The sequence below is a fragment of the Brachyhypopomus gauderio genome, chromosome 7, assembly GCF_052324685.1.
Source record: "Brachyhypopomus gauderio isolate BG-103 chromosome 7, BGAUD_0.2, whole genome shotgun sequence".
Taxonomy (NCBI): Eukaryota; Metazoa; Chordata; class Actinopteri; order Gymnotiformes; family Hypopomidae; genus Brachyhypopomus; species Brachyhypopomus gauderio.
Window position 1 is genome coordinate 11,442,892 of NC_135217.1, and position 14,817 is coordinate 11,457,708.

Below are 14,817 nucleotides of genomic sequence, written 5' to 3' on the forward strand. Positions count from 1 at the left end.
CAATAAAAAGAATACTAAATAAACTAAAAATTAAAGATAAATTAACAATAATCTATTACTGTGTGATTTCAGCGACTAAAATGTTTCACTATATTATGCTGAATAAACTTATATAACACAAGCAGGAGATAACCAGTGTTACGCAAAAGATTTAAGATTGTCATTATTATATATTGAACTACTTCTCGTGCATCAAACATCATAATACAACTCACTGTTATTTAATCAGTGATGGTGTGCGTCAAGTAAACGCCGAGTGGAAAATTACACATATCATGTACTAATTGCAGTACATGATATGTGTTACACATATGTACTATTTGCCACTAAAAGACGCCCAGGCAACTACAGTATGTCAAAACTCTTATTTGAGCCTATGCACTATCGTAAAGCAGCCACTAGTGGTCGCTCTATACTCAGGGAATTCATCTCGGTCCACTCCATGACTGGGCGCCTTAAAGTTAGGTCCAGCAGCCGGACATTAGCTTGTGCTGGGAACAACTTCACGACGTCTTGCGGATCAAGTCCGAGCCTAAGCAACACAAACTATGACACCGATATGTTTCTGGGTGTGCTAGGTATAGCTGCTTGAAATAAATAAGCCTATAAAACTGCAGGGATATTGTTAAGGAGCGCCCGACATTGTGAAGGCGTCTTGAGCGGTGAGGTAAGTGCTCGGCGCTCATCTAACGTGAATAAAAACACATAGTTAGCCCGCCGGCTAAAAGCCTAAGATGAAAACATAGCCGACTACTGATAACTGATGAGCTGTAAACAGTGTAACATGAACTGACCAAAACACGTATGGTTAAAGCAACAGTTTGTGTTGGCGACGAGTTTTTAAAGGATTCGTGGAAACGAAGTGTTAATTGACCTGTACAGTTAGTCCACTGGTGGCGGAGCGCTGTCACCCGTAGACCTGACACAGCGCTGACAGACGGGCGCAGCAGTCGTGCCTTTGGTCCAATAACATTAAGCATTAAATATTAACATTAAACTACTACGTACGATTTTACGTAGTAGCTAGCTAATACTGACCATGTTAAAGTCCATTAGAATGGACGGTTATACGTAGGTTAGGTATCTTTGTCATCGTATCTTGCCTTGTTTGGACCCCCTGTGATGTTGCTGAAGTCTACCATTACAAAACCATTGTCAGTTCAGTGTACTAAAAGTAAAGAACTTGTGCCTGAATTGATCCTTATCTGCTCCTGAATCATTTCAACGTCCCAAGAGGGTATCGGCGCCGAACATGGCAGTACAGTCCATAACATCAAACCATGATTGTCTGAGAATGGACTTCTGAGCGACTAAACAGCTAGGATAACTTCAGGAGTATTATAAATTCGTCTTGTCTATTATATGTGTAGCTAGAAGACCAAAGAAAGCTACTGTGCGGTTGCTTTGTTCAGTAGTGCTGTCCAGGAGAGGGAAGGAAGGAACAAAGAGTTTCCTCTGACATTTCTTCTTCTGGCTTCTTTCCCATATTGCACTTAATACAACATCAAATAAAAGTTTGTTCCCCTTTCCTGGCTTTTACTTTTACTGTGAGCAAAATCACACAAGCTCCACACGAGTTTCAAATAACACAGCCGATCTATTAGCCTTGAAGATTTTCACTTGTAACTAAATTAGTTGCTTTGCCTTTATCATAAAGATTATCATAAAGATTATCATAAATATTCTGTGGCTCTTGCTTACTTGTCATGAAGTAACTGAAAAATATTTGCATGTTGGTTTCTGCATGGTGTCCTCATTTGTGCTTGTTTGTTCTCTTTCCATTCCTGTCCCTAATCCCTGATGCATGTCTCCTAACAAGGCCTTGTTTCCGCCGCCTCCGCTAACTATGGGCAGGGCTGGAGCTAACGGTAACCCCCATGATCTCTCCTCCATGAAAGGCTCTCCCTGCCATAGGCGCACCCCTGCGGGATCTGAAGGCCTCTCCCGTCCTCACACAGCCTGGGAGGTGGTGCGCATCAGGGCCACGTTGGACCCGGAGCGGAGCTGGAAACAACGGGCACGCGGCCGGTTCCCGCCGGAGCTCCGTCGACGTCAGGAAGGGGTGCAGGAGGAGGAGGAACAGGAGCAGAGACCCAGTGTCGCTACCCTGTGGCAGACCGGGGAACTGCAGCGCACCTTGGCTGACGAGATCACCGGCGTCAAGGTCAGCGCGGGAGGTGGACAGGAGCAGGGCCGGCCGGCGTGTCTGGGCAACGGGCAGGTGTACCGTAAGCTGGAGGAGCTCCTGGAGGCCCTGCACGGGGAGGCGCGGGGGGAGCAGGCCACCCTCCTGCGCTGCCTTCGCGAAGGAGTGGAGCGGGAGAGGAGCTACTTCCTGTGCCACTTGTTGGAGGCGCATGGGCACCCCGCGGAGGTCGAGGAAGAGGAGGAGCGGAGGAAGGAGGGGAGAGAGCGCGTGCTCCGCTCGCCCAGGCCGAGGTCAAAGAGCTGTGCGCACCCGCCCAACGAGGCCACACCTCACAGTGGGCTGAGCCCCGCGCCCTCCATCACCCGCTCTTGCTCACTGTCCCAGAAGCCTCAGCGTTCGTCGCCACCACCCATGAAACGGAGCAAGCAGACTTTGTTGGACTTGTCAGAGGCAAAGGACACGGCACGATGTTCTCCCCCAGGGCGAGGGAGGACCACCAAGACAGGGTGCCCTGGTCCCATCCCCGAAAAGACCAGCTGTGACCCATCTAGACCCAGTTCGGCCATGGAGAAGTCGTCTCCCTCCACGTGTTTGGAGGACACCACGGCTGACACGGTAATAGAACCTCGCTGTTTTCTGCTTTTTAGGGCTGGTTACCTAGCAACAGGAGCGAGTGTGGGTGAGCTGGTGTGAGCATGTCTGTCTGCGTAACTCCCAGAAGCTGAAGCACATCACCATCAAAGATGAACTCGGTCAGCTAGTCAAAATTCTTAAAGTTGCTGGAATTGCAGCTAGATTGCAAAAACCCGTGTGTGTTTGTGTGTGTTTGTGTGTGTTTGTGTGTGTGTGTGTGTGTGTGTGTGTGTGTGTGTGTGTGTGTGTGTGTGTGTGTGTGTGTGTGTGTGTGTGTTAAGGGGGCGTATATGTTAAGGAGGGTATAATGTGTGAACCTTGGAGTTTAGCCAGGGAAGAGGACTGTGACTGATCACAGGTCAGTGACGATACAGGGGCCCTCACCTCCTCCTGTAGAGATGGAACCAGCTGACATGGCTCCTGACCAGACGTGCTGAGTCACTGGTCTCCCCTCGACCTCGCCGGCCACTGTGGGTGCTCGGTCCCGTAGCATTCGTCCTCAGTGAGGCACATTTACTTCTTCTGTTCAGTCAGCCTGGACTGAAGTAGTCTAGACAGCCTAGTCTGGGGGGGGGGGGGGGGGGGGGGCAGTAAACTCCACCTGGACAGACTCCTCCCCCACTGTCTGAAAGGAGGGGCTCTTTTCCTGCTCCCTGTTTCTCCAGGCTATACTGCAATTCCCTTCTTCCTAAGGACGAGGGCCCAGGTCGGTATTACAGAGTCACATACTTCATCATGTTTTGCAACGCAGCCATTTAATCAAATGATCATGAACTTGTGAAATGAACCTCCAGTAGATCTTATTCATGCGTCAGGGGGGAGACTAATTGAGCTGAGATTGTACAGCAGTTTGTGTTCGTGCCTTTGTTTTTTGCCCTTGACTGAAGTGCTCACTCTCTCATGCTGATATCCAAGCTTCCCTTCTCTCTCTCTCTCTCTCTCTCTCTCTCTCTCTCTCTCTCTCTCTCTCTCTCTCTCTCTCTCTCTCTCTCTCTCTCTCTCTCTCTGTACACCACTCTCACGACTACTTCCGTGCTGTGGTGATGTATTGACTTTTTCATTGCACTATTAATGAAGGGTGAACGGCAGGCGTTTGAAATGGGTTCGGTTTCGAGGCGCCATAAGCGCCTTTAACAGCACAGTTGGGTCTGCTCACTCTGATTAGTTTGCTTGCAGCTGTTGCCGCTGCGTTTCATGCATCCTGTTCCACAGCGTGTCAGGTGTAGCGCAGAAGAAGTAACAACATGTGCAGAATTGCGTGGGCCGTGTTCTTCCTCATACTCGTCTCCGTCGATATACCGCTGCTGTTTCTGAACTTGCCTTCCTGTGAGGCAGTTTGAGGCAGTTCTCAGGGCTGCATATGTGATGCCTGAGTGATGAAGCCTTACCTGACTGCCTACTGGGGTCTACTGCAGCTCAGGCTGCCTCCTCACACAGACCTAAGAGGAGTGTGGGGTCTACTGCAGCTCACTGCTGCCTCCTCACACAGACCTAAGAGGAGTGTGGGGTCTACTGCAGCTCAGGCTGCCTCCTCACACAGACCTAAGAGGAGTGTGGGGTCTACTGCAGCTCAGTGCTGCCTCCTCACACAGACCTAAGAGGAGTGTGGGGTCTACTGCAGCTCAACGCTGCCTCCTCACACAGACCTAAGAGGAGTGTGGGGTCTACTGCAGCTCAGGCTGCCTCCTCACACAGACCTAAGAGGAGTGTGGGGTCTACTGCAGCTTAGTGCTGCCTCCTCACACAGACCTAAGAGGAGTGTGGGGTCTACTGCAGCTCAACGCTGCCTCCTCACACAGACCTAAGAGGAGTGTGGGGTCTACTGCAGCTCAGGCTGCCTCCTCACACAGACCTAAGAGGAGTGTGGGGTCTACTGCAGCTTAGTGCTGCCTCCTCACACAGACCTAAGAGGAGTGTGGGGTCTACTGCAGCTCAGGCTGCCTCCTCACACAGACCTAAGAGGAGTGTGGGGTCTACTGCAGCTCAGGCTGCCTCCTCACACAGACCTAAGAGGAGTGTGGGGTCTACTGCAGCTCAGGCTGCCTCCTCACACAGACCTAAGAGGAGTGTGGGGTCTACTGCAGCTTAGTACTTCCTCCTCACACAGACCTAAGAGGAGTGTGGGGTCTACTGCAGCTTAGTACTGCCTCCTCACACAGACCTAAGAGGAGTGTGGGGTCTACTGCAGCTCAACCCTGCCTCCTCACACAGACCTAAGAGGAGTGTGGGGTCTACTGCAGCTCAGGCTGCCTCCTCACACAGACCTAAGAGGAGTGTGGGGTCTACTGCAGCTCAGGCTGCCTCCTCACACAGACCTAAGAGGAGTGTGGGGTCTACTGCAGCTCAACCCTGCCTCCTCACACAGACCTAAGAGGAGTGTGGGGTCTACTGCAGCTTAGTGCTGCCTTCTCACACAGACATAAGTCAGCACTCACTGGGAAAAATCCACCGGAACCAGGGAGGGAGGAAGAACAGAGGCAGGCGTGCGAGTCGAACCCCGAGCACGGTGCCTTCACAAACAGCCAGTCTAGATTCGCATCGCTCCTTCTAGCCTGATGGACTGTGGTTTAAGTGGCCAGTTCTTCAGAGTTTTTAGAAGTGAGCGTGTCCATGAGGTGAAGAGATGGTGAGGGAGTGCAGCGCTTCTTCGTAGGGGAGCGTTATAACTGGATCATCTCCGGGTGCTGCTCCCAACGCCGGCCGTCTTGAGTTATTAACCAAGTTATTAACTACAGTCCTCAGCCAGACGGCAGAGGCAGCTTCAGGGTCCCTGCACATCCAGCTCAGGCTGGGCTCCCCGTTTCTCTCTCCCGTCTCTGGCAGTGCCGAGAAACAGGCGCTCTCGTGCTCTCCGCGATACTCTTCACGGTATTGGAGCCAGGCCTCATAAACTCTGCCAGATATGAACTCCATGTGTTTCTGAGGTCCTTGTGTTTCTGAGCTTACCGATGCACCCAGACTAGCTGCTTCTGTGAAGCTTGCAAAAAATTAGCATTGTGTGCCTCCAAGTCTATGAATTCCTTTCATGTTATATTCATACAGTCAGCGATTCTTCCTCTCTCCTTGCCTGACTGCCTTCAACCGATTCTCCTTGCCTTCATCTGTTTTCATATTTATTTCTTCAAAACTACATTTCGATAAAGCACCAGAGGCCCACACCACTGCTGTCCTCAGTGACTGATGTGCTAAAAGACAGCTACTCTATATATTTGTGAAAGTTGTGAAACAAAAGCTGGAAAGACAGGATATATTGACTAAACACTTTTTGGTGTATATTGGGTTGTAACGGTACAAATTCACACTGCGGTATGGACCCCACTGTGTGTACAAATTCAGAATGGTTGGACATAAGAAGGAAGAGGCTGGTTACCTTTTGTCAATTTATTTTGAACAGACTTTCAAATTTTGTGCAAGTTACACTACAGTCCATATAGTGTTATATCGTATAGTGTCCTATAGTGTCCATATAGTGTTATATCGTATAGTGTCCTATAGTGTCCATATAGTGTTATATCGTATAGTGTCCTATAGTGTCCATATAGTGTTATATCGTATAGTGTCCTATAGTGTCCATATAGTGTTATATCGTATAGTGTCCTATAGTGTCCATATAGTGTTATATACTCCCCTTGAGGTAGTTCATACAGCCTGTACTGCATTGTGTAGTAAACTGTGAACATAAACATAGGTCTTATTTTTATCACTTGAAAGATGCCATGTAGGAATGCACTTCTTCTTTCAACTGCTGCTTTAAATCAGACTGGTGGTTCTTCTGGTCAGTTTTAAAGGGTGGGCCAAATAATTCTGCCATGGCGGACTTTGTTGGAGGGTTTGATGCTACTGCCTCTGACTCCACAGTCAGTGTGAGTGGAGTGATCTGTGAAGGGATGTGGACCTGTAGTAGATTCAACAAGATACTGGAAACATAAACATAGGTAAACAAGAAACCAGTCTGAGATGATTCGTACTTTATGACATTATGACCACAGTGTACCCATCTTCTGATGGCTACTTCCAGCAGGATAAAGCATAAAGGGATGGACATGGTCACCAACAATACGCAGGTAGGCTGTGGCATTGACACGATGCTCAATTGGTACTAATGGGCCCAAAGTGTGCCAGGAAAATATCCCCCACACCATTGCACCACCACCAGCAGCCTGAACTGTTGATACAAGGCAGGATGGATGCATGCTTTCAAGTTGCTGACTCCAAATTCTGACCCTACCATCCGAATGTCGCAGCAGAAATCGAGACTCATTAGACCAGGCAATGTTTTTTCCAGTCTTCTATTGTCCAATTTTGGTGAGCCTGTGTAAATTGTAGAGACTATTGTGTTTCCTGTTTCCTGGTGTGGTTTTCTGCTGCTGTAGCCCATCTGCTTCAAAGTTCTACGTGTTGTGCTTTCAGAGATGCTCTTCTGCATGCCTTGGTTGTAACCACTGGTTATTTGAGTTACTGTTGCCGTTCTATCAGCTCAAACCAGTCTGGCCATTCTCCTCTGACCTCTGGCATCAATAAGGCCTTTTAATCACTCACTCTTTTTTGGACCATTCTCTGTAAACCCTAGAGATGGTTGTGCGTGAAAATCCCAGTAGATCAGCAGTTTCTGAAACACTCAGACCAGCCCGTCTGGCACCAACAACCATGCCATGTTCAAAGTCACTTAAATCACCTTTCTTCCCCATTCTGATGCTTGGTTTGAACTGCAGCAGGGCGTCTTGGCCATGTCTACATACCTAATGGCATTGATTTGCCGCCATGTGATTGGCTGATTCAACATTTGCGTCAGTTGGACAGGCGTACCTAATAAAGTGGCTGGCGAGTGTATATCACATTTAATATTTATACCAGTAATACAAAACCATATTTTATACCAGTATGAACAGTATTTTGGTGGCTGAAGGTATGAACTGGGATAAGGAGCTGCAGGTGCTGAAAATGTTCCAGAATGTTGATGGTGCTCTCACCTCTGAGTCTAATAGTGAGCTTATTTATATATTGGATATATATACTTATATATTGGAGTCAATATCAGTATTGCGCAAGCCAGTATTGCGATGAAGATCAATAAACGATATATTGTGCCGCCCTGCTTTTCACCATTTGCATTCATGCCTTTACTGCTCCTCCATATTTCCTGCGGGGCGAATGATTCAGGGTTCATCCCCAGTTCTGAGATTGTGAGCTGCGTATGAACTGCATTAACTCAGCAGTTTGGGTAACGTTCTTGTCAGCTCGATGCATTTCATTCACTTTACTGCCCATGCAAACGAGAACGTGTTAAGTTCCCATAGATCCGGTTACGCCACGTCTCCTCTGGCAGCAGTGCAGTGGCCCGGTGTCTTTAGCTCACGCCTCCCGGTGTCTTTAGCTCACGCCTCCCGGTGTCTTTAGCTCACGCCTCCCGGTGTCTTTAGCTCACGCCTCCCGGTGTCTTTAGCTCACGCCTCCCGGTGTCTTTAGCTCACGCCTCCCGGTGTCTTTAGCTCACGCGTGTTGTATTGAGTGTGCTTTCTGTATGGCCGTCATGAGTGCAGCCGTGCTGTTGCTGCCGGGCTCGCCCTGCTGCAGTGTGTTGAGGTTCGTGTTTTGAAGCAGTTTTACTAAATGGGGAAACTCTAGAATCCCCCAAACACTTTTATGCACACAGGCTCCTGGGTGGAGATTTCCCTGGGGTTCCACTATATCCAAATGTGTTTGCTCAGTGGAAAGGTGAAAAGGTAATTAGCGGAAGCCATTTTTCAACATAATGGCACAGAGCCAGTTAGGGGAGCAGAGAGGTGGAGGATGTGTTGGAGGAGGTGGAGGTGGTGGTGCCTTGATGGCTTCATTTACTAGCCACACCCTCACCTGCAGCATGTCTGAGGTGTGTGCTATGTCTGTGTGTGCCAAGTTTGCCAACTTAATTTAGTTAGACAGTTTGTGTGTGTGTGTGTGTGTGTGTGTGTGTGTGTGTGTGTGTGTGTGCTGGGAGGTAAGGGACATTCAAAAGCTAATGGAGTTAATGAAGTGATGTGATTTGGGAAAAGCCCCAGTGTTCCTGTTTTATTCAGTATTTCTGTCATCATACGTCATCTGTAGCATGTCTGAGGTGTGTGGGTGGGTGTGTGTGTGTGTGTGTGTGTGGGGCCTCTCTCATGGCCTCTCTCTGCGTTGTGCTACACTGCCTCTTCAGCAATCAATAGGCAGCCGACATCATTCCAGCGTCATTTCCATGGAAACCAGCTCTCTCCACCGACAGGATTGGCTCCCTCCCAGAGCCTGTTCTCTCGTGATAGGCTGCCCAGTCCCCCCTTCCCTCCCCCTCCCTCCACCCCCTTCATCATACACACAGACAAACACGCACTGGCTTTTCCAGCCACTTGCTCTTCGAGCTGCCTTCCTCTGGCATCTGTAACGTTGCCGCCTCGCTGTGGCAGCCGGAGCAGCGGGGAGGACGGTGAGCGTGTCGTCGTTCCCTGCTCCTCTCAACGCAGGAGGGCAGGCGGAGAGGGAGAAGAGAGAGGGAGAAGAGAGAGGGAGAAGAGAGAGGGAGACGTAAGGCTTGGCAGGGGGAGTCCCTCTCCACAACGCTGTTTTCCTCTCGCCATCGCCGACAACCGCGCAAATCCACTGTGGTTGCCCGGAGCTCGATTTCCCCCCAGTGACGGCAGGCGAGGACCTCTCTCTGACGGAGAGACATCACGGAGACGTCCGCCTCTCGGGGACCGAGACGACTGCGGCACCGGCGACAGGTCGTCCTCGCAGGGGCGATGGCCGCTCTGGAGCTGTGACTCGCTCTTGCACTGTGACTCGCACTCGTGCGGCGACCGTGCGCCGCTCTGGGACGCCGCCACGCTAACGTTGGGGGGTCGGACTGCAGCGGGCACGCTTTGTTATTTTAGAAAGAAGTCACCAGGCGCTTCGTTCACCTCGCTTATCGCATCAGCCACCACGCTGACTGTTGGAGGAGGCGGAGGGGAGAGGCGGGTGGCACGGGGGAACCGGGAGCCTCCGTCTGCTTAAAGAGGGTGACACTCGGGCCGATCGGCCCGACCCCCCCACACCCCCTTCTGCCGCGGTCGTTGAATGAGGCTCCGTCTCTCCCGCCCTGTTGCGCTCGCCGTCGGCTGTGCACCCCATGCCCCTCCGCTGACCCCCGCCCCCGGTTTGACCCCGTCCTTCCGTGTGCAGTTCAAAGCGAGCGATGCACGACCTGTGCGCCCGACCCGAACCCCTGCAGCACACCGACCGGCCGGCGGCCTCCGGGCCGGGCGATCCCGGACCTCCGGCGGGGCTCCCGCAGCAAGAGACGCCAGAGGAGCGGCTCGGGTCAGAGGATCGGCTCGGGCCGGCGGACGGCGCGGCCGTGTTCAACGGCGTGAGATCGTCGCCCTCCGTTCGGGACAAACACGGTTCGCCCTATGAAGAGCTCAACGTGTGTGAGAGGGGAACGCTCCACAAGGTGGGTGCAGAGCACCAGCTGCTGTGACGTTGGATTCTCTTTTGCAGGTCCAGGTTTGTGGTTCCTCTTGCCTGACATTCATAGTCATGTTGGATATTCTGTTATACCTCAGCCACACAAACCGAACAGAGTAGTTGCTCACGAAAAGATTAGTTCTTCTAGAGGTAAGAGCAGACCGGCGGAGGTATAGCGTTTTCTCAACGGAATGCGACCTTGCGGCTTGTAGCTTCCATACGCTTGTTCGCCATGCCGATTATGAGGACACGCCCACTTCTACCCCACGCCCGTTCAGGCGGCTGCTATATTGGGACGCAGCGGGTGACCTCAATTTCCTGCCGCTGCGCAATAGAAATGGGCCAGCGGTGGACTCACTGCTGCTGCGCTGGAGTTCAGCACTGGAACTGCAGAGCACGCTGGGGGGGGCACACATACATACATACACATACATACATACGCCTCACGCTCGCCTCACGCTCACCTCACGCTCGCCTCACGCTCGCCTCACGCACGCCTCACGCTCACCTCACGCACGCCTCACGCACGCCTCACGCTCACCTCACGCTCACCTCACGCTCGCCTCACGCTCGCCTCGCGCACGCCTCGCGCACACCTCACGCACGCCTCACGCTCGCCTCGCGCACGCCTCACGCTCGCCTCGCGCACGCCTCACGCTCACCTCGCGCACGCTTCACGCTCACCTCGCGCACGCCTCGCGCACGCCTCACGCTCGCCTCGCGCACACCTCGCGCACGCCTCGCGCACGCCTCACGCTCGCCTCACGCTCACCTCACGCTCGACTCACGCTCGCCTCACGCTCACCTCACGCACGCCTCACGCTCACCTCACGCACGCCTCACGCTCACCTCACGCTCACCTCGCGCACACCTCACGCACACCTCGCGCACACCTCGCGCATGTGTGAGACTGACAAACGTCCTGTTTTATTGGCTGATGACCCAATAATAAATCCGCTCACTAAATGTGCTTGTTCCACATGTTTCTCGTTTCACATTCTTGGTAATGATTGTGACTTGTACAGTGATCTCGTTATCCCTGTTGTTGAATTTGTGTCAGAGTTTTCTTAATAGCCGAGGTTAGCGTTCCGTGATTGAGGTATTGGAGATCTTAGCACTAAAGTAGAGCTCAGTCCCTGATGAGACAGGGACCACAACAGGTTGTCTAGAATTGGACTCTTATCCTTTGGATTCGAGCAACAAATAGATACCGACATTTTCACAAGGACTGTATTCATGGTAGCTTCTGTAACTAGTGTATGATGTCTTCAAGGCTAGGGTGGTGGGTGGGGTCATGAAATATGAGGGGAGGAAGAGAGGAGACAGATGAAAAAGACGGATAGATAACTGGATGGGCGGATCGATGGAATGGCAGTTGGCTACTATAAACGTTTGTGGGGTTTTCTTTCTTCCTTCTCCTCAACACTCCTTGACCCCCCACCCAACCTACCAGCCCACACCTGGCCCCTCCCTCAAGTGGCCGCCCAGTGAGAGCACGTCCTCTAAATACACGTCGGGTGAACCACACCCTGGATAACGTGCCTGAGCCCGTCTGAAGGGTCTTTCCGTCTCGCTAGAGAAAAGACGTGATTAAAGGACAAGACCATCTGGGCAGTGCAGTCCAACACAGCTGGGCTTTTTATTTATATACCCCCTTGTTGATGATGATGATGATGGCAGTTCTCTGGACCTGTTCTAGGTCACGTACTGTAGTATGTAGCAGTAACCCTTTAATGTATACCACTCTGCTCTCCAGTCTGTGTCAAGGGCAGTTTAACTGAGATGCACAGGTGTTAACGGGCATGCCCTGAGGTCTGAGGAGTCCACACGGCAGCCTCTAAGGAGGTCTGGGGCAGGCACGCTGTAATAAGGCAATACGTGTAAGAGGATGTTTTAAATGATGCGTTAGAGATTATCTATAGACATCTCAACCCAGCAAGGAGCAGTCAGGTGTGTGTGTGTGTGTGTGTGTGTGGATGTGCACTTCAGTAATAAGCAGCTAGGTCATCTTACGAACACTGAATCAACACACATTTTTATTGCTTTGTGTGTGTATGGCGAGGGAATATGATTAAGGACAGTTGTAAGGTGACCTAAAGATGTCCACACTCTGGCTAAATGTGTGTGTGTGTGTGTGTGTGTGTGTGTGTGTGTGTGTGTATGTATGTGTGTGTGTGTGTGTGTGTGTGTGTGTGTGTGTGTGTGTGTGTGTGTGTGTGTGTGTGTGTGTGTGTGTGTGTGTGTGTGTGTGTGTGTGATGAATTGGCCTGCTCTACTGCCATGTGTGGTTGGGGGACTGTTGGGAGTCTGGGAGAGAGTCTGGTCCAACTGCTGTGGTCTTGTCTGGAGGAAGCGTGCCGTCTCGCACCAGGATGTCAGCCGTGTGTTCACGCTCATAATCATGCTCTAGTAAATGTGCTTTATGAGCTTAATTTACACTTTGGTTGTCAGCAGACTTAACAAGGGAGCAGGTGTAATGCTTAATAGGCCCGAATTCGCATATAAAGATGGGGGCCAGGGTAGGTTTATTAGATGTGGTGGTATGGGGGTGGGTGTGTTTATTAGATGTGGTGGTATGGGGTGGGTGTGTTTATTAGATGTGGTAGTATGGGGGTGGGTGTGTTTATTAGATGTGGTGGTATGGGGGTGGGTGTGTTTATTAGATGTGGTAGTATGGGGTGAGTTTATTAGATGTGGTAGTATGGGGTGAGTTTATTAGATGTGGTAGTAATAATAATAATAATAATAATCTTTATTTGTATAGCACCTTTCATACATACATGTAACTCAAAGTGCTTTACAGTATAAATAAAAGAAACATTAAAAGGATATAAGACAAAGACAAAAGACAAAAAGAAAATGTTAAAAGAAATTAAAGATAAAAATATTAAAATAACATAAAAAGTAAAAAGTGAACTAAGATAATAAAAAGTAAAGTAAATAAGATAAAACTATTAAGATAAGAGTTTCTTAACTAAAAGCGGATCTAAACAGGAATGTTTTGAGACTGCTCTTAAAACTAAGAGTATGGAGTTGGGGGTTTATTAGATGTGGTAGTATGGGGTGGGGGGTTTATTAGATGTGGTAGTATGGAGTTGGGGGTTTATTAGATGTGGTAGTATGGGGTGAGTTTATTAGATGTGGTAGTATGCGGTGGGGGGTGTTATTAGATGTGGTAGTATGGAGTTGGGGGTTTATTAGATGTGGTAGTATGGAGTTGGGGGTTTATTAGATGTGGTAGTATGGAGTTGGGGGTTTATTAGATGTGGTAGTATGGAGTTGGGGGTTTATTAGATGTGGTAGTATGGGGTGGGGGGTTTATTAGATGTGGTAGTATGGAGTTGGGGGTTTATTAGATGTGGTAGTATGGGGTGAGTTTATTAGATGTGATAGTATGGGGTGGGGGGTGTTATTAGATGTGGTAGTATGGAGTTGGGGGTTTATTAGATGTGGTAGTATGGGGGTGGGGGGTTTATTAGATGTGGTAGTATGGAGTTGGGGGTTTATTAGATGTGGTAGTATGGGGTGAGTTTATTAGATGTGATAGTATGCGGTGGGGGGTGTTATTAGATGTGGTAGTATGGAGTTGGGGGTTTATTAGATGTGATAGTATGGAGTTGGGGGTTTATTAGATGTGGTAGTATGGGGTGAGTTTATTAGATGTGGTAAGATGGGTACAGATTTGGTTTATTAGACATTTGTTGATACTGAGGCAGGTTTATTAGTATGGGGTAGTATGGGGCAGGTTGAGTTCTAAGATGTAGAATGTGTTGGGGTGGGTTTATATGACTGGGTGGAGCGTGTTTATTAGATGGGATAAGACTGTGTAGTGCGGGCTTTATTAGACGTAGTAGGATAGGGTAGAATGGGTTTATTAGACGGGATAAGACTGTGTAGTGCGGGCTTTATTAGACGTAGTAGGATAGGGTAGAATGGGTTTATTAGACGGGGTAATGAACCGGTGGAGGGGGAGGTTGAGCTGAGGTTCTGTTGAGGAGCAGTGGGAGGTTTTTACACACAACCTCCGTCTTACTCCTAGTGCATCTCTGTTTTAGCTCGCGTCTCTGGACCCCTGCTGTACTGCTGCTCCTCTCGCTGATCCTTTTGCTCTTTACATATACTCCACACACCCCCCATCTCTGTAGTCTCTTCAGTTTCTCTCTCTCTCTCGCTCTCTCGCTCTCTCTCTCAGGGCTCTCACTCTGGTCTGATGGTGTTCTCCTCTCTCGCTCTGCACTGATGGTGTTCTCCTCTCTCTCTCTCTCTCTCTCTCTCTCTCTCTCTCTCACTCTCTCTCTCACTCTCTCCTTCCTCTCTTCCCCCTGAGCCTCAGACCCTCACACCCCTCCTCCTCACCCTGCCCCTCTCACATCCATCTGCAGGTATCTCCTATTTCCCGAGCTCCTCGGTTATTAAAGCCGCTCCTGTTATTAAAGGCTTTATGGTCTTTAACGTTCTCCCAGGTACACCTCCCACTGCTATACACTGTTCAAACGGGCACATGCCTTCGCATGGCCAACAAGGTTGATATCAGCTGGCCCTTCAGTTCAACCTCGCGTGCTTTAGTGAGCATT

At 50.0% G+C, this 14,817-nt stretch overlaps 1 protein-coding gene across 1 annotated transcript in view; it reads left to right on the top strand.

Annotated features, from left to right (window-relative positions):
• Positions 1–460: 460 nt before the first annotated feature.
• Positions 461–14,817, top strand: part of tspoap1 (TSPO associated protein 1) — an 81,275-nt gene continuing 66,918 nt past the window's right edge. Inside the window, 2 exon segments of the mRNA XM_077011697.1 lie at positions 461–667; positions 1,820–2,764. Coding sequence (XP_076867812.1) covers positions 1,847–2,764 — 918 coding nt within the window. The 5' untranslated portion in view covers positions 461–667; positions 1,820–1,846.